Here is a 25,389-nt window from a genome sequence, read left to right as displayed (position 1 = left end):
ATTAAATTGGAGCAATGTGGTACCAATAGCTGGCAATAAACAGTGCATCTTAATATCATTAAATATTATTTGTTTTTCATTCAGCTTCAACCTGTCATGGTACAATTATCTCAAGAAACTATAATACAAGTTTGAAAAACCATAAAGTATTCTACTTAAATAAACTTCATGAATCCACAGAAGAAAGAAAATTACATATGGTAAATAGTCAGATACTTCTAGCTAGCTTTACATGATATTTTGTATCTACTGACATACACAAATTAAAGTCCTTAATTTGTGTTCAGAAGGTCATAAAGTACTAAACAGAGGTTATGGCACAAGGGATGCAAAATCAACAGAAAATTATTTGTTTTGCTGTTTATTTAGGTCTAAGATTAAAGTAAATGAGAAAAGACTCCATTTATTCAAAATTTATTCATACACCACTTTAGAACCAATACAGCCTTCAATTTAGTTACCCATTTAATGAAAGAATTCTTCACACAATATTCTTTGGTAATGGCCCTCAAGCCTTCAGTGGAAATTTACAGCATCTGAAATATGCCCTCTCAGCTCTATTGAGAAATTATTCAGAGACTGCCTAAGAGGACTTAATGCAAATTTTTATTTAATCATCACTATAATTCTCTGGGGAAGTTAGCATTGGCCCTGTGTACTTAGAAACAAACAAAAAAATTATTGGTTCAAATAGAAAGACAAAAGAAGAGAGATTAAAGAGAGGAGTGAGAGGAGGAGTTGAAGATAAGTATAAATACAACAGAAAAATCAGAGCAGAAAACTGTGTTAAAAAACTGATGTTGATTCTGGACTGCCCCCCCCCCTTAAAAACTTAGATCTAAAATATTGGACACTGACACTGAAGATGGCAGAATTGACTGAAGTCTACATAAAAGCTGTTGGAACTGTAGGCCCTCCAGTCTACTCTGACAGAAGGAATGCTATTTCTATGTGGAGATACTGAACCAGGCAAGATCTATGCTCTATCCTATGGCCAAGCTGTGTTTTTATTTATTATAATTTGTGAGTATGTGTTTGTGTATGTGTGTGCATGAATGTGCTTGCATCTGTGTGTATGTGTCTCTGTGTGTGTACATACGTGAGCACACATAGATACAGAAGTCAGTGGATGGCAGGAGCTGATTGTAGAGAAATTTTAATTCAGAACTTGGCTGCTCTGGCCATTGAAACACATTGAAAGACCTTCTAGGTCTCTGTGATCTTGCTTTAATACTGACAATCCTTTAGTCGCAGGAGACAGAAACAACCAGATCTCTGAGTTCAAGGCCAACCTGACACAGGGCAAGTTTCAGGTAAAGAAAAGCTGAGGTCACGTCATGGTGGTACACACATTAATCCCAGCACCTAGGAGAAGATCACCTAGAAGAGCTCCGAGTTTTGTTCAGAGAGTTTGGTTGAGTTTGTGGCAGTTCAGTTTGTAGAATTCAGAGGCAGTTTTAACTGGGAGAGTTTTATGGGAGAGAGGTTGAAGAGAGAAAACGTTACACATAGTGAGGACAGAGTGAGCCAGAGGATGAGAAGAAACAGGATATTAGAACAGATTGCTAGAGCTACTTTGAGGCCAATCAGAGCAACTCAGTGAGAAAGGGAGAGCGGTCAGATTAAATCAGCCAGCTTGGAGAGAATATTGAGCCAGAACAGCTGAGTTGAACCAGCCAACCAGAGTTCAGAGAGAACAAGAAAGGATGATCTTATTCAACAGTAATTCTTAAAAGCTTGAAAACAAGGTCTAAATAAGACTGTATGGAGGCTAGAAGCTTTTAGGACTAGGCTTAGGTAAGCAGGTGGAGGCAGAGAGCCTCCAAGAATACAATTAACTGAGTCAAATAAAAGTTACGTTTACAGTTAATTCTTTTCTTCCATTGTGGGTTCCAGAGATTTGGCTGAGGTCTTTATCTGTGTGTAACAGGTACTTTTGCCCACTATGTTATTGATCCTCTACATAAGGTATAAAATCAGCTAAAATAATATTATATTATATTATATCTGGCACAAAATGGACCAGCATGATAGTAAATGTATTTCTGCCTCCTGCAAAGACTCCAAACAACTCTTTATCATAGCTTCTAAATATAGTCACAGACAGTTTCACTTGGAAGTCACCCACATAATGTGATGAATAATTATCAATTGTATCACATTGATACATGGTGTAACTTAATTTTCACTAATACACAGTGAAATGGTTAGATCGATCATTGCGCCTTTAAATTATAATTAACACTGACTAGTTGCATGCTGCAAAATAGTTGAGGAAGGTGTCTACTCTGTAAAGTATCAATAAAACCATATCCTCAACCCCATGGGAAAAAAATCTCCCAGAATGTTATAGTGAAAGACAGAGATATAAAAAATGATGAGCAGAACAGGAATTGTAGAATATTAAATCTGGAAGCTGAAGTGGAAAAAAAAAGCAGCTTTCATAGCAACCCATACCAAAGAACATTATTACACTGGCTTTTGCTTTTGACCTTCAGTGCCCTGAAATACTTTTCTTTAGGTCAGGGCTGTATGTATAGATAAGCTGCCTTGGACCTTTAGCTACCATTGCCTATATTTCTTTTTTAATTTGAAGGACATGGATTTTAATGGATACCTCCATAGAACAGTGTACAAAGCCAGGTACCTAACAGACATAATCATTAAGTGAGTTGCAATCAGAAATTGCAACATCAATTAACACACCTATAATCAAAACGAGAGGGTTGCTATGGGCTCACAACTAACTAGTCTACATAGTGAGTTCAAAACCATCTGTGCTAGAGTTATAATAATGAAGAAGGCCTTCTACCCCATCCAAGTGTTACCCGAATAACCCCCATAATTGCTTTTTCATAGCCTGCTGCCCTTGCTGACAAACTGCTTCAACTTCATTGTTTTTAAGATTATGGGAAAAACTAAGGTTGAGTCACCTTATTTAAGCATTCTTAAACTAAATGATAGCTTAACATCATTGCCTTTTACTTAAATTCTTCACTAAAAACCTAGGCTAAAATTGTTTTTCATCAAATAGCATGTCCTACACATGATCTTTCTTTTTATTTATAATATCTAGAAACACTTAATAGCTTATTTTTATGTGGCTATGCTAATTTTCTGTTTTCTCATAAGCACTATGACTAGCTCACAAGGATGGAAATGCTACTGAAGTTTCTTTTTTACTTAATTCCAGACTTTTACAAATGTTTGTTATAAAAATAAATCATGGAAAACCTACAAGTTTCCAGAAAAATATTTAAGAATTAAAATGCTAAATAAATTATCAATGTTAGCACTAAAAGCAACTACCCAATGAAAAACTAAATCAAGGCTCACATTCCTAAGAACATACAAAAGTTAAAAAAAATATACCTGGAGAGAACAGGAGGTCCACAAGGACCAAATACATCTGGGTACAGGGGCTTGTCTGAGACTGATTCTCCAACTAGGGACCATGCATGGATATAACCTACAACCCTTGCTTGGACTTAGCCCATGGCAGCTCAGTATCCAAGTTGCTTCCCTAATAAGGGGAACAGGAACTGTGCCTGGCATGAACTCTGCAACTAGCTCTTTGACTTCCCCACCCTCCATTGGAGGAATAGCCTAGCTAGGACAAAGAGGAGGACATTGCAGCCAGTCCTAATGAGACCTGATATGCTGGGGTCAGATGGAAAGGGAGGAGGACTTCCCCTATCAGTGGACTTAGAGAGGGGTAGGGAGGAGATGAGGGAGGGAGAGTGGGATTGGGAGAAAATGAGGGAGGGGTTACAGCTGGGATACAAAAGTAAATAAACTGTAATTAATATAAAAATAAAACTTTAATAAAAAAGGAAGAAATGAGAACAAGAACATGCAGTTGCTCTGACAGGCAAGGTTCACATAAACTAAGACATTACACCAACTCAGTCTTTCACACCTTATTCTTTGTTCTATGTAACACAAGTTAGCCATTCTCTTTTTACTATGTTTTCCTTGCACTGATTTTTTTTAAGTAGTTGTGTACATCAATTTTTGACATTCATCTGATTATTTTCTTAAAACACATTCCTAAAAGAAGGCTTCGTAAGTAAATTTATGTTTTAAAATGTCTGATAAGTAACTAAATATAGAATCAATATTGACATGCTGTGCTCATACACAATTTTCCTTTCTCATCAATATTGAGTAGCACCAGGAATTTTTCATACTTCCTTGGTTATGATATAAATTCCTACAAACTTGTATTTAGTTGACTACTCTTGAGGTAAAAAGTATTTTCCAATTTAGTAAGCTTCTGTCAGTCTCTGGAACAAAGTATGAGCTCATTTCTTACTGTCACTCCTATCGCTTCTGTAGAGGAATTTTAATCCAGCAACATGGCTACTTTGGCTGAAACACATATACACACAACATTAGCACACACCTTTAATCCCAAGTATTAACTGTAAAGTTAGTTTGTAGAATGAAGCACCCATGTTTGAGAATGATGTCTAATTGAGGGGCAATTAAAATGACAAATCAGAGAAAGAGATGACCAAATGAGTCAGAGATAGGATACACCCAACTCCTGAGAAGAGACAGGAAAGATGGGCAATTTAAGGAAGGCAGTTGAGATGATTTCAGTCAGTGACTTGGGAGTCAGTTGAGAGGCAGTACAGTGGAGTTGAGTTGGTGGTAGTTGAATTCATGGCAGTTCAGTTCATGGAGGACACAAATTTACCTGGACAGTTTTATAGAGACAGGTTATTGAGAGAAAAGCTAGACACAGGTACAAGACAGACTAGCCAAAGAATGACAAGGATCCAGAAGAATAGAAGAAATTGTTAGAGTTAGTTTGAGTCTAAGCAAAACAATTTAGTCTGAGACAGAGAGAAGCAAGTTTGAATCAGTTAAGCTTGGAGAAGTGTTCGAGCCAAAACAGCTGATTTGAACTAGTCAGCCACAGGTCAGAAAGAGCTAGAAGGATGAGCTTATTCAGCCTTAAGTCTCAGAGGCTGAAAACATTCTAGGCCTAGATTAGATTTTATGGAGGCTAGAAGCTTCCAAGAGTAGGTCTAGGTTATCAGACAGAGGTAGTAATCATACAAGACAACAATTACATCTGGTAAATAAAAGATATTTTTATACACTCAAAGTTCTCTAAAACACACATCTGACTGCAGAGTGAAACTCATTCCTTGTCCTACCTACCATTCACAAATATTTAGACTTACTTTTTAAAAAATCTTAAATAAGATGAGTTCATTTGATTACCTAAAAATTCTTTGAATAAAAACAAAACAAGTGAACTGGTCAACCCTAGAATTTCATTTACTTAGCTACCCATTCAGAGTTAACAAACTTACTAAAATCTCAAAATACTTTTAATTTTACTGTCCTAATGTCTTAGGTTGTTGAACAATTTTAGAATATTTTACTTTTTGCATTTCACTTTTTGAGAACTCCTTTTATTTCAATGCATATTTTCAATTTGGGTTCTTTGTTTTCTTATGTTTGGTTTTCTGAATTCTTTATATGTTATAGATACTAACTCGATAAAGATGTTTTCCAAGCTTTAGGTTGCTTTTTCACTTGAATTATGGTGTGCTTTAATGCTCTGCCATATTCACGGTATCATGTCCTTTATTTGGAGTTGAGCTTTGCCTCAGGGTGAGAGATAGAATTCACTATTTTGTTGTTACTTCTGAAACTCTGTTTATTATTTTTTATTCAATAATAAACTGTTTATTATTTTTATTTAAATTTATTTTTTATAACTTATTCAGTTTACACCCCAATTTTAACCTCCTCCCTTGCTCACTCTCACTCTCACTCACTTTAGACCTACCCTTCCTCACTCTCCTCCCTTATCAGCCTTCCTTAAGTCCTTAGAAAGGGGGAGACAGCCTCCCAGATGACCTGACCCCAGCTTATCAAGTCTCATCAGAACTTCCTGAATCTTTCACATCTGTGACCCTGCAAGGGCACCCTGCCAGGGGGAAGTGATCAAAGAGCAGGCAACAGAGTCCATGACAGAGTCATTTCCTGCTTCCTTACTGGAGAACCTAGATGGAGACTGAGCTGCCTATTGGTGACATCTGAGCAGATGTCTAGGTCCTCTCCATACATGGTCCTTGATTGGTGCATCAGTCTCTGTAGGCCCTCCATGGGCCCAGATGTTTTGGCTTTATTGGTTTCCTTGTTGAGCTTCTGTCTACTCCAGGTCCTTCTAACTGCCGACTCTTCCATAGGACTCCCTGTGCTCTGTCCAAAGATTGGCTGTGAGTCTCAGCACCTACCGAAATCCCCTGATGGGTGGAGCCTTTCAGAGGACATTTATTGTAGCCTTCCATACTGTTCCCTCTCTTCAACTGCTTCTGCTGTCTCTTCTATTTTCACTTCTGAATATGAATTAAGCATCCTCCGTAGGGTCCTCCTTGTTATTCAGCTTCTTTGGGTCTGTGGACTGTAGTATGATTATCCTGTATTATATGGCTAATATCTACTTATAAGTGAGTATATACCATCCATGTCTTTCTGGTTCTGGGTTAGCTCACTAAGATGATATTTTCTACTTCCATCTGCTTGCCTGCAAATTTAACGATTTCCTTGTTTTTAATAGCTGAGTGATATTACATTATGTAAATGCACCTCAATTTCTGTATCTCTTCTTCAGCAGAGGGATATCTAGGTTGTTTCCAGTTCCTGGCTATTGAAAATACATCTTTTATGAACATAGTTGAGGAAATGTCCTTGTTGTATGGTGGGGCATCTTTTAGGTATATGTCTAAGAGTGGTATAGCTGGTTCTTGAAGTAGCACTATTTCCATGTTTCTGAGAAAGCTCCAGATTGATTTTCAAAGTGTTTGTACAAGTTTTCAATCACAGCAGCAATGAAGGCGGGTTCTCTTTTCTCAACATCCTCCGCAGCATGTGCAGCCACTTGAGTTCTTGATCTTAGCCATTCTGATGGGTATAAGATGGAATCTCAGTCCTTTTGATCTGCATTTCCCTGATGGCTGAGGGCATTGAGCATTTCTTTAAGAGTTACTTGCTCACTTGGTATTCCTCTGTTGAGATTCTCTGTAACTCATTTTTAATTGGACTGTTTGGTTTGTTTATGTGTAGTTTGTTCATGTGAGTTCTTTATACAGTTTGGATATTAGTAGGATGCAAGGTTGGTGCAGACGTTTACCCAGTCTGCAGGTTGTCATTTTGTTCTGTTAACAGTGTATTTTGCTTCACAGAAACTTCAGTTTCATAAGGTCTCATTATTAATTGTTGATCTTGGAGCCTGTGCTGCTGGCGTTCGGTTCAGGATCCCCCTATGGATCCCTCCCTCCTCCTGTCCAAATCCCTCCCTTCCTCCACCCTCTGCATGAATGCCTCTCCCCCAGTCCACTGATAGGGGAGGTCTTCTTTTCCTTCTTTCTGATCCTAGTCAATTAGATCTCATCAGGAGTGGTTGCCTTGTCCTCTTCTGTGACCTGGTAATGCTGCTTTCCCCTCAGGGGGAGGTAACTAAAGAGCAGGCCAATCAGTTCATGTCAGAGACAGTCCCTGTTTCTATTATTATGGAACCCACTTGGATACTGAACTGCCATGGGCTACATCTGTGCAGGGGTCTTGGGTTATCTCCATGCATGGTCCTTGGTTGGAGTATCAGTCTCAGGAAAGACCCCTGTGCTGATTTTTGGTTTTGTTGCTCTCCTTGTAGAGTTCCTGTCCTTTCCAGATCTGACTATTTTCCACTTCTTTCATAAGATTTCCTTCACTCTGCCCAAAGGTTGCCCATAAGTCTCAGTATCTGCATTGATAGTCTGCAGGGCAGAGCCTTTCAGAGGTCCTCTGTGTCAGGCTCCTGACTTGTTCCCTCTTTTCTCCTTCTGATGTTCATCCTCCTTGCCTTTCTGGATAGGAATTGAGCATTTTAGCAAGAGTCCTCCCTCTTGATTAGTTTCTTTAGGTGTACAGATTTTAGTAGGTTTATCCTATATTTTATGTCTATGTATATAATGTGTGCATCTTTCTGCTTCTGGGATAGCTCACTCAGGATGATCTTTTTCAGATCCCACCATTTACCTGCAAATTTCATGATTTCCTTGTTTTTATTACTGAGTAATATTCCATTGTGTAGATGTACCACAATTTGTGCATCTATTCCTCCACTGAGGGGTATCTGGGCTGTTTCCAGTTTCTGGCTATTATAAATAAAGCTGCTACAAACATGGTTGAGCAAATGTCCTTATTGTGTACTTGAGCCTCTTTTGGGTATAATATGCCTAAGGAGTGGTATAGCTGGAACTTGAGGAAGCGCTATTCCTAGTTGTCTGAGAAAGTGCCAGATTGCTTTCCAGAGTAGTTGTAAAAGTTTACATTCCCACCAGCAGTGGAGGAGGGTTCCCCTTTCTCCATAACCTCTCCAGCATGTGTTGTCTCTTGAGTTTTTGAACTTAGCCATTCTGATGGGTGTAAGGTGAAATATTAGGGTCGTTTTGATTTGCATTTCTCTGATGGCTAATGAGGTTGAACATTTCTTTAAGTGTTTCTCTGCCATTAGATATTCCTCTGCAGAGAATTCTCTGTTTAGTTTTGTACTCCATTTTTTAATTGGATTACTTGATTTTTTTGCTGTTTAACTTCTTGAATTCTTTATATATACTGGATATTAGTCCTTTGTCAGATATAGGGAAAGACGAAGAGCCTTTCCCAAACTGTAGGCTTTGTTTTTCTCTGACGATAGTGTCCTTTGCTTTACAGAAGCTTTTCAGTTTCATGAGGTCCCATTTATTGATTGTTGCTCTCAGAGCCTATGCTGTTGGTGTTTTGTTCAGGAAGTTTTCTCCTGTGCCAATGAGTTCAAGGCTCTTCCCCACTTTTTCTTCTAAGCAGTATAGTATGTCTGGTTTTATGCTGAGGTCTTTCATTCACTTGGACTTTAGTTTTATGCGGGGTGATAAATATGGATCTATTTTCATTTTTCTGCATGTAGACATCCAGCTGGACCAGCACCATTTGTTGAAGATGTTGTCTTTTTTCCATTGAATGGTTTTGGCATCTTTGTCAAAAATCAGGTGTCCATAAATGTGTGGATTTATGTCAGGGTCTTCTATTCGATTCCATTGATCCACCAGTCTCTTTACAGGATAGTTTTAGCTATTTTGTCAATTTGTTTTTTTGTTTGGTTCGATTGGTTTGATTTGGTTTTTCCAATGGGGTTGAGAATTGTTCTTTTAAGTTCTGTAAAGAATTATGTTGGTATTTTGATGGGAACTGCATTGAATCTGTAAATTGCTTTTGGTAAGATGGCCATTTCTACTATGTTAATACTACAGATCGATGAGCATGAGAGATCTTTACATCTTCTGATAGCTTCTTCAATTATTTTTTTTCTGAGACTTTCTTTCTGTTTTAGCTGATTTTTTTTCATACAAGTCTTTCACTTGCTTAGTTAGAGTTACACCAAGATACTTTATGTTTTTTTGTGGCTACTGTGAAGGGTGTTGTTTCCCTAATTTCTTTCTCAGTCCATTTGTCTTTTGTATACTCTATTTTTTTTCTTAATTTGCTGAATGTTGTTCTCAGCTCTAGGAGTTCCTTGGTAGAATTTTTGGGGTCATTTATGTATACTATTATATCACCCATGAATAGTGATACTGTATTTCTTCCTCTCCAATTTGTATCTTCCTGATCTTCTGTTGTTTTATTGCTTTAGCTAGGGCTTCAAGTACTATAGTGAAGAGATATGGAGGGAGTAGGCAGTCTTGTCTTGTCCCTGATTTCAGTGGAATTGCTTTAAGTTTCTCTCCATTCAGTTTAATGTTGGCTATAGGCTTGCTGTATACAGACTTTACTATGTTCAGGTATATGCTTTGTATCCCTGATCTCTTCAAGACTTTTAACATGAATGGGTCTTGGATTTTGTCAAATGCTTTTTGGGCATCTAAGGAGATGATCATGTATTTTGTTTTGTTTTGTTTTTGTTTTTGTTTTTTTTTCAATTTCTTTATATGTTGGATTATATTGGTGGATTTCCATATGTTGAACCACCCATGCATGCCTGGGATGCAGCCTATTGCTCATGGTGGATGATATTTTTGACATGTTCTTGGAGTTAGTTTGTGAATATTTTATTGAGTATTTTCGCATCAATGATCATCAGGAAAATTGGTCTGAAATTCTCTTTCTTTGTTTCATCTTTGTGTGGTTTAGGTATCTAGGTGACTATGAGAAAGTTTGGCAATTTTCCTTCTGTTTCTATTTTGTGTTAGTTTGAAGAATATTATATTAGTTCTTCTTTGAATGTGTGGTAGAATTCTGTGCTAGAACCATCTGGCCCTGGCCTGTTTTTAGTGGGTAGACTTTTAATGACTGCCTCTGTTTCCTATGGGGATATAGGATTGTTCAATTTGTTTACCTGATATTGAGTCAACTTTATTAAGTGGAATTTATGAAGAAAATTGTCCATTTCATTTACACTTTCAAATATGTGGCATATAAGCTTTTGAAGTAAGATCTAATGATTTGGATTTTTTTTTTTAGTGGCTGTTGTTATGTTTTTATGTCCCCTTTTCATTCCTGATTTTGTTGATTTGGATAGTGCCTCTCTGCCTTTTATTTAATTTGGATAAAGGTTTGTCTATCTTCTTGATTTTCTCAAAGAAACTTCTCTTGGTTTCATTGATTCTTTGAATTGTTCTTTTTGTTTCTAATTTATTGATTTCAGTCCTGAGTTTGGTTATTTCCAGCCAACTATTCCTCTTGAGTGTGTCTGCCTTTTTTTCTAGAATTTTCATGTATGTTGTTAAATTACTTGTAGGAGGTATCTCCAGTTTCTTTTAGGCACTGCTCTTAGTGCTATAAACTTTCCTCTTAGCATTGCTTTCATTGTGTCACATATGTTTAAGTATTTTGTGCCTTCATTTTCACTGAATTCTAGGACTCTTTAATTTCTTTCTTCATTTTTCTGTAACCCAGTTGTCGTTGATTACAGAGTTGTTCAGTTTCCATGAGGGCATTAGCTTTTTCGTTATTTTGATTGTTGTTGAGGTCCAGCTTTAGTCCATCATTGTGGTCTAGTAAGATACAAGGGATTATTTCAATCTTCTTGTATCTTTGGTGGTTTGCTTTGAGACTGACTATATGGTCAGTTTTTTTTTTTCAATGCAGTTTATTCAGAAACCTTGAACAATCCTCGGACCCTGGGGAAAGCCAGCCCACAGCTTAAATAGCCTCTGGGTAGCCAACCCAGGCGTGCCACGTGGACAATGCAGATAGGTCCACATACATGGAAGCAAGCCAGATCCTCAGCCTTAGCCAAATGTGGAGTTGTTTGTGACAGAGAGCACTCACCATCGGGAAGGTGGAAGGCGGAAACCAGCTCCATCTTTAAGGCATAGCATTCCGCAGCTCTCTACAGTTCCCCCTATATGGTCAGTTTTATAGAAGGTCCCAAGAAGTTGTGAGAAGAATGTATTTTCTTTTGTGTTTGGGTGAAATCTTCTGTAGATGTCTTTTAGGTCCATTTGATTCATGATATCTGTTAGTGTCATTATTTTTCTGTCTAGTTTATGTTGTTTTGGGGATCCATGTGTGGTTTAACATTTATTAATATTTCTTTTACAAATGTGGGTGCCCTTGTATTTGGGGCATAGATCTTCAGAATTGAGATTTCATGCTGATGGATTTTTTTTTTGAGAGTATGAAGAAATAATAGTCCCTAGGGGAGAATCTACTGCAATTCTTCCATTAAATGGATGTAGTATTGAACCGATTCCTTATGTTGTCTCACTAGTCATAGACTAGTGTGCATTTCAGTTCTCATCAGAAAAGCTTTTGTTTATAATAGAATGGTGATTAACACAGGGATCCAGGACTGGTCAAGGTGCAGAGAGTAAAAGACTGAAGAATATTCAACACTAAAGGGAATATCTATAGCACATAGATATTCTTCCTGTGGTTGGAAAGTGTGTGGAGATGGTATAAGAGGCAGACACAGTGTATGAATAAAAGGAAACAGTGCAATATGAATTCACATTGGCTGTAACATTATGTACAAGACCTGTGAAAGACCAAGTCAGATGAAATGCCAGCATGGAGAGGAGATGGGCATAAAATCCCACCTCTATGTGAAGAGTTATTGACAATTGATAACTGTTAAGTGAAAGACTATTGTTGTAGTGTATTCCTTTTAGATAGACAATGTTTCTTCATAAACTTACATATCTAAGATTATATGGGAAACTCAAAATAAAAAGAGATGATATAATATTGGTTGAGTAGAGCGGTGACATTAAGGAAAGGAAATGAATATGATAAAAAACATTGTAACAAATCTCTAATAATAAAATATTAGTTCTACTACAAATACTTATTAACTTATTGGTATGAGTGTCAGTCATACCCTTCAGTTCTGGAGGCATAGTATCTATTAGAATGGAAGACCGACTTCTGTTTGCAGGGCTAATGACAGAGGCAGGTTAAGAGCATTTTAAAAACAACCCTTTTTGTTATCATTCTAAGAGTGTAGGTAATTTTATGCCAGCGTACTGACTAGGTTACAAAAATAAACAAGGAGAAAGAAGCCTGGGCTTCTATATACCTATGTGCTATAGAGAAGCCTGGGCTACTGTTCATTGTGGCCAATTTCAGGGTACAAATGGTTAAACAATGAGCAATTAAAATTCCTGAACATTGAACAACTGATTCTGGAAAGCCATCAAGCTGACTCAGATCACCAAAGCTAGAGCCAAAGAGGTTAGGAATTAGAAAAAAAAATGATAATTCACTATTTGAATTATGAAATAAAGTAGAGGTCCTGTTCAGAGGTGATGTAAGACTCAGGACTTCAATAAAATGAAGCAGAAAGCTGAAGGTCAGATGGGAGAAGAGCAGAACTCGGGACCCGCCAGTGATGCTCCTCTAAAATAAGCAAGCATTTGGGACATCTAAGACCAAGATGCAAATTTTAAATAGATTTTCTATAAACAGAAAATCCTAAGATTAAAAGATTCTTTTAGCCAATGTGAAATCAATATATAGAATAATTTGGGTATAAGTAGAAAGCTATGGTCAGTTTTTCTGTAATTTTTCACTAAGAGAGAATGCAGTTAGAGCTAGGTAATTCCAAGAACACGTATTAGTAAACACACAAACACACACACACATACACAAACGTACAGAAAACACACACGTACACACACATATACTATGTTACTACATTTTATGAAATAAGAGCTTACAGGATGCAAAACAAAGAAGATCATCACAGTGCTTTATATTACATTGTCCTTTGAGATGATGTGGTTTGGGCATGAAATGTCTCCCACGTGCTCACGTGTTCAGACACTTTGACACACGGGTAGAAATCTGGAAGACTGAAAGCTGCAGGAGGTGGAACTGTTAGGAAGAAGCACATCACTAGGGGCTGACCTTGAGCTTTCACAGCCCAGCCACAGTTTTGGTTTTCTCCCTCCTTGACTCTGAACCCAGTGTTCCCTGCTGCCTCACATACTGGCCGGCCTCAGCTGCCCTTCTGCTGTTTCTTGTCAGGCATCACCAAAGCCCAATAAAAAACTTAACTAATGCTCTGACCACATGAGTCACCCAGACTTTGACATTTTCTTTCCTCACTGGATCTGTTTGGATAGAATTTATAGATAATTTAAAATAAAATTGTAAGAAAACAAACAAGGAAGAATTTAATATGCAGTTTTAGGGTTCAGTCTTCTCCTTTAAAGTCTTAGTGATAATAATAGATCTGCTTTGATATTTTACCTGTAGTCGGTAGATGAAAAAAAAAAGAATCCAAAATAACATTTTAGAAACGAGTCATTTTGAGTTTACATCTAAGACTGACAACTAAACAAGTGTGAAAATAAATCCTGTGTAAAGCCAAGGGAGATTAGGGGGATTAAGCTCCACATGTGGAGAGTCGAAAGTGGGATCCTTCCTGAATACCAGAGGTGTTTCAGATTGATTTAGCTTCTATGTGTTTGTTTTTAATTTTAGAAGAACAATAGTGTCTCTGGGGAAGAGTTCTCAACATGAAGATGGATGATAATGTTTCAATATAAAACATTTTCAGGGAATAGTCTTCAGTAAATGATATGATCTAAAGATGAGCTCCTGAGGAATTAATTGCTATTGACATGTTCACTGTATTAATAATTACAGTGTTGCTTTAGCCAAGGGACTGTCATGTATATACACATTGAAATTGCTTTTGGAATGATGCTCAGCATTTTTAAGTATTTAGAATATGTCTGGGGCTATTGATGAAATAACTGAGTTGTTTCCTCAAAACATGAGCTATGAATAGAAATAGGTTGTCAAAGCTAGAGCTTCATTATATGTCCTCATGGAAGATGGTTAAAAACTCAGATGTGTTGATAATGAGCTAAATTTTCTCTGTAAATAATACCAGAGTAGCTCAATTCTTGATCAAGTTATAGAAACTACTAAGTGTTCAACAAGGTTTTTTGTTTCCTTCTTTAAAGCTATATATTTACTAACTTCTGCAGAATTAAAATACGTCTATGTTTAACTAAAGGTGTGGGTCAGCAACCATTAGTGACTCCAGTCCCAGGGCATCTGAGGCTTTCCCCAGGCCTCTGTGGGAATCACTCATCTGGTGCATATACATTCATGTAATTACTTACACACACACACACACACACACAAACACACACACACACACACACACACACAGTAAATTAATAATAAAAATGAAATGTGTCCATGAACAACATCCTTGTAATAAAATAATCATGTATACAATATTGCTGTTTAGAAACAGAAAGCATTTAAGATTCAGAAATGTCTTAAAATTGCAGGATAATGAATCAAAGAGATAAAAGAATTCAAAGGTTGTTTTATTTCTGGTTGTAATTTGTTGTACTGCTGAGTAAGAAATGGATTCTAACTTTAGACTTACTTCTTAAAAAAGGAGATCATATTACTGGAAACCCAAAAACAGAGGCAAGAAATTTCATCTGAATCCACATGGAAGGAAAATGTTGGCAGCCATTCCCATTATTCGGGCCAAAAACTATTCCTAGTTATATCCCACCATCGTCATAATCACTATGCCTGTCAAGAAGAGTTCTTAATGAAGTAAGAACCAAATGGTTGTATTTAGCTTTGAAATTTGGAGATTGTTTTTGCATATTTTATTTTAACAAGTGCTGAGTTTTCAGAACATAGAGTTTCTTTTCACTTAAAAGAAGAATTTTAAGCTCATTTTCCTCTAAAACTTAAGTAATTTTCAAAATATTTTGGGCCAAAATAAATCCTTAAAAAGGAGCATTTCCACACTATCCCAGAAGTAGACTAACAAGGTCTACTGCAGATTATTACGGTGTTAAAGAAAGAAGGGCAACAAACAATCCTAATTGATTTTGACCAAGAAGAACTTGAAGAATTCTATGTTTAATTAGCTTTCCACAATGTCTCAGGTCCTTTAAAGTTCAGATAGAAGCTGCCAGTCTCAATGAAACATGGAGAAATATGAATTGAAATAAAGCCATTAAGTGGAGAAGTAGCCTAAACAGAGCGACGGCTATGAGCCAAGGGTGGCAGGTGGGAAAACCCTAAGGTGTCTTTTTGAAAACTGCAGAGATGTGGCGAAATTCCAGGAGATAAGTCTGGAAATAGAGGAAAAAGCCGCAGTGCGGCATTATGAATAGTGGTCAGAATGAGTCCGTTATCTTTTAAATGTCAGTGGTCAACCACAGAAGAGGGCCTAATGAAGAAGCGATTGTGTGAACGTGGTAAACTAATCTGGTCATAAGTGGATAAGCTGAATTTAAACAGGGAAAGTACTGAAAATAGAGGCATCAGTTAGAGGCTTGCAGTAGTGACATGTAAGAAGAATGAGAAAATGGGAATGCAAGGCTGAGGAACAAGTATAAGGCACTGAAAAAATTACGTAAAGATGAATTACCAAGAGAAGGGCAATGGCTCTGACAGCATGTAAGTTGCTTGTACTTTTTTGTGCCTAGCTTCATAACTGTCATCATACCTTTATATAGATTTCCTGTCATATAAGATGTACTGGTTTTGGTTACGTGATTAACTTTTATACAATCTTTTTTAAAAATTAGAAGATTTATTTTCTCTTCTTTATAAAATCAGTTTCGTGTTACCAATTTTGCATTCTCTCAGCATATGATTCCTACAGTAGTTAATGCGTAATGATGTTCTCTGGCCTGTCTCCTCAATTATGCTGCTTGTTTCCTGGAGCTACAAACCAAATCCATCCTTTTCCCTACCTATCATAGTAGTGCACACTGTTGTTGTTTGATGAAAGTGAACGATGTGGAAAGTTACACAGAAGCCTAAAGATAAATGGAAGTGAGTGTATAGAAGTGATGAAAAGATTGAGAACAGGCTGTTCTATTAAGATCTTAGAAAACCAATATAGATGAGTAAGAAGAAGAAGAAGAAGATAGAAAGAAAATTGATGAGGCATAATTCTGAGCTACAGCAGACGCTGCCTGCTGATACACTTCCCACCAGGAAACTAATTATCTTCTCTTTCTTCACGGTAACACTGCCTGCTGTCAACAATGTCATCTCATCCAGAGGCTCAGTTTCAAACTGTGCATACACATACACATGCCTGTGTAAAGTATAGCTCAAGATCAAAACCACTGTCTTATAAGACGTTCTTTTCTATTTTCCTGAATACCCACAGTGTTTTTTTTTTTTTTTTATTAATATGTAGCCTGAGAACTACCTGAATAAAATCGATTTGAGGGCAGTGCTCACAAAAATTTTGTCTCAATCAACACATTTGATTCCATTAAGGAAGAAAAGTTGAGAGGTCTTTGTTTTGTTTTGCATAACCACCTTATAACTTCAAATGGAGTAATTGATGTGAACAAACGATCATAATTGGCTATAATGCTCATTTATGAATCAAACTGACAGTACCTGAGCCCACTTATAATAAATGTTATGTTTTCCAAACGCAAGTGACAGACATCTTCTGTGTCTTCATGGAAGGATTCAGTATTCCCCTACATGGTCCTTCAAAAATAAAATAGAAATCTGAATTTGACCAGATTTCCAAATAGGACAAGTTTTCCAAAAACCCAGAAAGAAGGCTAAGAAACATGGGAAAACAGAGCACTTGAAGAAAAATTTAACAAAATCGCATATGAGACAAACAGCTTGTAAAGAGTAAGGTTAGGGTCAGAGGGAAGGTAGAGGACCTCCCCTATCAGTGGGGAGGGTCATGGGAGGAGATGAGGGAGGAAGCTACAGCTGGAATACAAAGTTAATGAACTGAAATTAATTAAAAAAAAATACATTTTAAAATTTTTTAAAAAGAAAAAAAAGAGTGAATGGTAAATGAGTAGCAAAAGAAATATAGATTATTTTAAAAAGAATTTAAAACCCATAATACATACGAAAAGTAGATACTTAGGTATACTGATTTCAAACTACCTGAATTTACAATGAGGGAAAAAGATAATTCCATGATGATGTTATATTTAAAAAAAATCATGATAACATTGTACTTCACTCTGGTTTTACCTCAAATTGACATAACAATATGGAGCATGGATCGTGTGGTGGTATAAGGGAAACAACAGCATAGAAATGCATTATTCACATAATTCACTTTAACGTTTGAGTGTTTTATGCTTTCAACTACAGGATCCAGTTAGCTATCTCAGAGCTATCAAGTTAGAATTCTAAGAGAGATTCCACTAATCATTATTATTAACAGATTCCACGGTGCTTAAGATACACACCAGGGCCAGACATTATAACCCTGCAACATTGCCCCACCAATCTTGCCTATGTTCGGGAAATACCACAATAATTACTCAAATCCTGTGCATCAGGATGGAAGCTGTTTTATCACCAGTGTTGGGTTTCCCAAGGCCACATATGTAGCATTTGCCCCATTAATGATAAAAAGGATTTCATCTCATTTGATTCAAATATATGTGTTGGGTACAGAGTATTATTTTACCCACAGATTACAACGTGTCAGTTCCATTTGACACCATAACTCCTAGAAATAATCATTTAGCCATAGGAATTTTCTTTCTTGGTCACAGAAACATGGCAATCATTGTTCCTAAGTCACCAAGACCTCCATACCTCATCCAGGAAGGAAAAAAAATCTAACAAGACGTGAACAATAGCCATATGAGAAACAACATATGTGACCTTTAAAGAAAATGAACTCAGAAGTGTATACTTGCCTTTACCTATTGACTTTCTATGTTTGGCTTTTTGAAATTTTTGTTGGAAACGTCTCATTTATTGAGTAACAATTTTTATTCTGTTGAGTTCTCTGACCCAGTATTTCCAAATACACCTTGGAATATTTGAAGGGGTAAAAAGAAAACAAACATCTGAGGGTTGGTATCAATTCTTCCGTAGATTCTGTTTATGTACTAGTCAGGGCCTGAGCTCTCTTGCTAACCACTTTGGTTACAATGAATGTGATACTATTTTCACTGGTTTCTGGCTTCACACACACACACGCACACACACACACACACACACACACACACACACACATGAATTACATGTTACTACTCTTATAGAATTTCTACATTCACTTCCAACTTTATGGTGCTTCAAAGAAAAAAAATGAGTTCACCTACATTCAAACAGAAAACAACCTTTCACAGGAAATGAACATAAAATGATCTCACCTCTGAGTCCTAGCTGATAATAAATTAGGCCGAATCATTGCAGTTCTGCTCTGAAGGTGTAAATCTAGGAGGAAGAAGGATTTTTTTCCCCTATTTTGGCTTACCTGCTTATGAGCATGGTCGTAAGAATTAATATGATTGTCAAACTCCTGGTGTTTGTTATACTGCTTGTCACATAATTCACAGTAAAAGTTTGCTTTTGCGTCTTCCAGAGCTTTTGCTGTAGACTTCTCCTTTTCTGCAAAATCCTTTAAAAAGGGTAAAAACGTCAGTTATATTTTTGTCTGAGAGAATGCGGACTTTATATTAACCAAGTTAGAGTTTAATTTTACTTTGACTAAAGTAACGTGTTGAGGGTCGAGACCTCCCAAGATTCCGTGTCCCCGTGGAAGTAACTTTCAGTGTGGTATCTCTCGTAACCTATCAGTGAACATAAGAGCTCTCCAGAAGTAATGCCATAGATGTTGCTTCATCATGGATAGTAGTCGTCTCTTCTCTAGCCCCCCAGACCAAGCTGTAATTCTCCCTATTATCAAACACATTCCTGGCCATTTCTGCTGTATCTTCATCATTCTTCTCCTTCCTTTGTATACCTCTTAAATTTTTGTGTCTCATGAAATCCTATCTTCACCCAACCGAACAGTTCACAGGGTACACACTATCAGGGATGCTCCTACTTCCTCTATTGCCAAGGCCTGATATATCTATAGTCTGAGACTTCAATGTCTCCTAAAGCTTCAGTACCTCTTAGATCCTGCAATTATACCTATCCCATGTGTTTCAAAAACATTGTCTTTGTAAATTTTATGATATTCCCTCCTCTAACAGTCTTGGATATATCATTTCTCTTCTTAAAATGCTTTCAAATTATCTTACTGATTATATGGTAATAATTTTGAGACAATGTACATATTCATTATGTATACACACAAATATATATATTCACAGATGTCCAACACCATCACTACATAAGTAGACTGCAAATAGATATAAAGTAAACAACATATTCCTTGCTCCCTTGAAGTATCAGTGACTTACTATTTCCCTTTATATTCATCCCCACTATGTCAGAACATTTCCTTCCCACTTTGCCATGGTCACTCTTCATACTCTTCTCTGACTATCACCAAGCATACCATGTTTTTACAAGTCTGCTGGTCTAATAAATTAATAAACTATTTCATTAATTATGTGTGCCTACATTGCTTTTTTTATTAATTTTTATTTTTTATATTAATCACAGGTTATTTACTTTGTATCCCAGCCCTAGCCTCCTCCTTCATTCCCTCCCAATCCCACCCTCCCTCCCTCATCTCCTCCCAGCCCCTTTCCCAAGTCCACTGCTAGGGGAGGTCCTCCTCCCCTTCCATCTGACCCTAGCTTATCTGGTATCTTTCAGGACTGGCTGCCATGTCCTCCTCTGTGGTCTAACAAGGCTGTTCCTCCCTCGGGGGAGTGGGGGTAAAGGAGCCAGTCATTGAGTTCATGTCAGAAATAGTTCCTGTTCCCCTTATTAGGGAAAACCACTGGGCTACATCCGAGCAGCGGTTCTAGGTTATATCCATCCATAGTCCTTGGTTGGAGAAATAGTCTCAAAGAGGACCCCCGTGCCCTGATATATTTTCTCTTTTTGAAGCTCCTGTCCTCTTTAGGTCATATTAACTCCCGTTTTATCATATGATTCCCTGCACTCTGCCCAAGGTTTGGTTATGACTCTCAGTATCTGCTTGGATACTACACTGCTAGGTAGAGACTTTGAGAGTCCCTCTGTGGTAGGCGCCCGTCCTGTGACTTGTTTTCTCCTACTCCCCATGCCACATTAAGTAGACGAGAACATGTGTAAATTCAGTATCTAGTACCTACAACAATGGGTAATTGCAACAAATTCAAGCCACCTGCCTCATTTCTTTAATTAAAATGCTCTCAAATTCTTTCAGTGCTTATATGGTAATAAGGATAAAAACGATGATCAGAATCATTTTATAGATATATCATCCAATGTTGATAGATGTCACATATCAAATAAGGAGGTGGTAAATAAAATTGAATTAAACAATCTATACTTATCTTCCTAATTAATAAACACCTAGAGACTTGATTCATATAAAAATACAAAATGATAACTTGAAAAATCACAGAGGATAACTGAAATACAAAAAGGTAACTGGAATGGCCACACAGGATAAGGATGTGATAGCCTTGACAAACAAGTGTAAACAAAATGTTTAGCTTTCCTCTCTCAGAGGACAGAAGAGTTTGATTATACTCTAAGTTATAAGGGGATAGAAAACCTACTAGATAGTATATATCCAGTAAGAAAAACATTTGGCGTGGGGACAAAAACCAGTTGATTATAGAACCACATTAATAGTCTGAGGGTAGAGCCGCTCCTCATAAGAGACACAGAAGGAAGACTTTGAAGTAGTGATAATCATCTTGACACAGCAGGATTAGCATCAAGTGAAATGGTTCTTCTCATGCAATTAGTAAGACCTAGAGAGGACAGGAGCTCCACAAGGAGAGCAACAGAACCAAAATATTTGGGCACAGGGGTCTTTTCTGGGACTGATAACTCCAACCAAGGTCCATTCATTAATATAACCTATAACCCCTGCTCAGATGTTGCCCATACCACCCCAGTACCCAAGTAGGTACCCTAGTAAGGGGAACAGGGACTGTCTCTGACATGAACTCAGTGGCTGGCTCTTTGACCACCCCCCTGAAGGAGGAGCAGCCTTGTCAGGCCACAGAGGATGACTTTGCAGCCAGTCCAGATGAGACTTTGATAAGCTAAGGTCAGATGGAAGGGGAAGAGGACCTCCCCTATCAGTGGTCTTAGAGAGTGGCATGGGAGGAGATGAGGGAGGGAGCATGGGATTGGGAAGGAATGAGGGAGGGGCTACAGTGATACAAAGTGAATAAAATGTAATTAATGTAAAAATAAATATTTAATTAAAATAGAGAAGAAAACTACAAATGAAAAAAATTGTGGTAGAATTCTTGCACATATGTATTTTGCATTAGTCTAGAATATGCAGAGAACAGCAGCAAGACTCCTCTAGTTAATTTTCTATATTCTTCTTAATCTATTTCTAAAATTTCTTTGATTATCATATTACATAGATTTTGGTTACAGATTTAATAATTTAAAGCTGTCTTAAAAATTAAAATCATAAGAATTTATTAGGTATTCTTTCATCTGACAATATCACAGAACCAAATTATATTCTTTGCTTTATTTAGGTACCAATAAACAAAAAATAAACTCTTACCTTCTTTATCACTAAAGTCCTAAAAGACAATATTTGAGTCCATTTATCAAGAAAGGAAAAATATATGGGGGAGTTTACAAATTTCGTTAACAAAGCACACATGGAGTTCATATGCGAGTGTGTCCAGCAAAGCCAGAGATACAAATATTAACCTATCAGGAATGGCTTAGCAAATATTGGTAGACAATAATGAGAGGAAAGAAAGAAAGAAAGAAAGAAAGAAGAAAGAAAGAAAGAAAGAAAGAAAGAAAGAAAGAAAGAAAGAAAGAAAGAAAGACAAAGGAAAAGAAGGAGCAAAATACAGAAAGCAAGAGGGCTAAAGAACACTTAGCAAACCTGAAAACTTAGGTTACACCTAGAAAGGCAGTAAAGGCTACTTTGTAAAAGAATTGTGGTCCAATACCTCATCTATCCAGTATTCCATAGGCCTATTCTAACAGGTGAAATTAGACTGTCTAACCAGATGGAACCTGGGCTAGTACTACAGTGCCAGAAAGGTGGTGGCTGAACTGTCAGGTTAGAAGAATCAATTCAATCAAACCTGTTGTTTGCTATATTCACTGACATTTTGCACTTTATGATTTCTGTCAAATCAGAGAACTATGAATAGTAAAGCCAATGTTAATCTTTACCAGTTCGTGTATGCCCATCCATCTATCTACTCATCTATCCACGCTTTCACACTGCCAGTCACTAAGTATTCGTACATCCAATATTCCTCTAAAGGGAAACTTCCAAGTGTCAATTTTGCACAAGTTTGATAGTGTCTTAAAATTTACACCCTAGTAGTGAAGATTATAAGCAACGAGGTGAAATTATGAATTACAGCACAGTGATGATCACCTGTTGCTAGAGGCTTGTTGTAATGTTTTATTGTAATTAAGAATAGCCAGGGATAAAAGAAGATACTGATTGATGGTGTCTCTGTTTCTGTCATTCCATTAAATATTCATTAAGCATGAGGTAGTTTGCGGTCTTTTAAAAATTGAATGATAAGCTAATTTTACTGATCAGATAACTCTGATGCCAAATTAGGAAGATATTTACCTTCTAATGGCATCATATAATCTTTACATATATTTGAAGGTATAAAATAAATATAAAAGAAATAAAAATAGTAATGCCTTCTTGGTATCAGTAAGTCTTAAAAATAAAAATGAATAACATAATAAGATAAAATAGAAATTTACCCTTAGTTTACAGTCACTCAGAATATTCATGTGGATAGTAGTGGAGAATGGTTTTGGAGCTGAACAGCATAACACATTTAAAATATCAAAGATAGTTCCTTGTTTATCATTCTCAGTGATTGATAATTAACTACAGTACAAACATGATAGCTTTCTTAACAGAATATTATTTAAAAATATTAGTGGTGCCAATGCAATTTTATGTTGTAATTTGGTAATAATTCTGTATAATTACTTTATGCAATTAATATAGTGGGTGTGAGGAAATTTTTTTTTACACCAAGAGTTTTATAGTCATGCAAATAGTAGATGTGTCTATAAACAGGCATTCTGACAAAGAGCTGAATTTAATTAGAAGAATGAATATTTGTTAAAAATTGCTGCAATTATCACAATGATTATTGCCCACTAAAACCATGGTGAACCTTTTGTAAACGAGCATTGTGCAAAAACTGCATTCTTTTTATCCTGCCTCTGATATGCCAGAAGGAAGAGCACAGACACTTTGACCCAGAATATGCTGCAGAGCCTGAAACCAGACTCAGGTCAGCCTGACTTAAGAATTATTAATGACTTGGTCATTAGCAAGCAGACAGGTATGTCCAGAATCTCATTTAACTGCTTGTGAATACAGACCTGGATTATAAAATAAAAAAGAGGAAATCCATTATTATTTTGCATCTTGAATGATGTAAGGATGCAATTAATTTGACCTTTCATTAAAACGCAAGACATTGCTTTAAGAATTCTAATATGCTTTAACATATTCCATTGTTCTCCAAAAAAAAATCCTGCCACTTTGGTTGCAAACATGGATATTGCTGATTTATAAAATTTTTGGCTCTATTTCTTCTTGTAGCTTGTTACAAACTGAAGTAAGAAAACATGCTTTCAATGATTATTTATTTCATTTTATGCATACAGAGAAAGTAATTTACTCTTTGAAGAATGAAAACCTTGAAGGTCAGCCTGTGCCTTAAAATAGTTCTAGTACTGAAGAGTTCAGTGTTCTCAGAATAAATTAAAGGGGGATAATAATAAGTAGTCAGCAAGACTGATGTGAGGAAAAGTGTTATAATTTTTGCACTTAGAACAGTGCAACTCTAATGCAGAATGGGGTAAGAAAGCACCACTCCAGACTATGACATAAAAAGAAAATGACCTAAACACCCAATGTCAAGATGCCTCTTTAGAGTGAAGATAACACTCAGCTTATCATTTGAGAAAACACAGGCACAGTAGCTCCCAAAAGTTACCCTTTCAGAAGACAAATTTACATCCATGAAGGAACTTTCCATTTGTGTGGCTCTCTTTGTGTGTGGGAGGAGCACATGCACAGTCATAACAGAGGCCCTTGGAGAACTTAGGGTCTTCTCTACCTCTCCCCATCTCGTTCCCTTGAGACAGGGTCATCCACTGACTGATCTGGACTGCCTGTCTTCCATGCACCAAAGCTGGGGAAGCTGCCCATTAGGTTTCAGAGACTCTGCGTTCTCTGCCCCTTGCAGTATTGGCCATGTGGCGGGAACACAGTTCCCATGCTTGCAAAGTAAAGGCTTTATCTACTGAGCCAGCCTGCCATCTGCTCAGCCCAGCCTCTCTCCAGCCAGTGGCTCTGGATGAAAGGGAAAGATTTAATGCTGTACCAAAACTCTTTGTGTTTCATGTGCTATTTGGTATTGAATATAAACTTCTGCATATACTACTTTCTCTATGTCAAAGATGGAGATGCTCAAACATAAAGCCTAAGACAACCCCTGGAGCTGTGACCTGGAAACTTAATGTCTAGATGAGCTCTCTAAATAACAGAGTGCCTATGTCACCAAACTTCTTTTTGTTTTTCTCTTGTTAGTATGTCTTTGCTACAGTAAACGACATTTTAGAATTCAGTGAAGAGCCATTTCTTTCCTTACTCTATGTTGATATGTATACATATGTGTGCATATTTGTGAGTATATGTGCATATGAATGCATGTGTGAGGACGTGTGTTCATGTGCATGTAAACATGTGTTTATGCATGTGCATTCATGTGTGAGGTGTCTACGTATGTGCAGGAGTGCATTTATACATGTGTATAAAATGCATGATCATGTGAGCATGTGTGTGCATTTGTATGTGTGTTTTCGCATGTGTGTATGTGTACGACTGGTGTCTATACATGTGTGTACCTGTGTTTGTAAATATATATCTGTGGCATACAGGTGTATCTGTGTGTACATGCATATGTGTGTGGTTTTATTTATATACATGTGTATATGCACGTGTGTACATATGTGTATATGCAT

The 25,389-nt window shown here is 37.0% G+C and overlaps 1 protein-coding gene across 1 annotated transcript in view; it reads right to left on the bottom strand.

The window, feature by feature from the left end:
* Znf804b (zinc finger protein 804B) overlaps positions 1-25,389 on the bottom strand; it is a 561,864-nt gene that overhangs the window by 91,123 nt on the left and 445,352 nt on the right. The window contains exon 2 of the mRNA XM_060373862.1: positions 18,746-18,889. Coding sequence (XP_060229845.1) covers positions 18,746-18,889 — 144 coding nt within the window. The remainder of the gene's footprint in view (positions 1-18,745; positions 18,890-25,389) is intronic.

Source organism: Meriones unguiculatus, chromosome 21 (assembly GCF_030254825.1).
Source record: "Meriones unguiculatus strain TT.TT164.6M chromosome 21, Bangor_MerUng_6.1, whole genome shotgun sequence".
NCBI lineage: Eukaryota > Metazoa > Chordata > Mammalia > Rodentia > Muridae > Meriones > Meriones unguiculatus.
The sequence above is the reverse complement of the archived record's forward strand: the minus strand, read 5'-3'. Positions and strand labels throughout refer to the sequence as shown.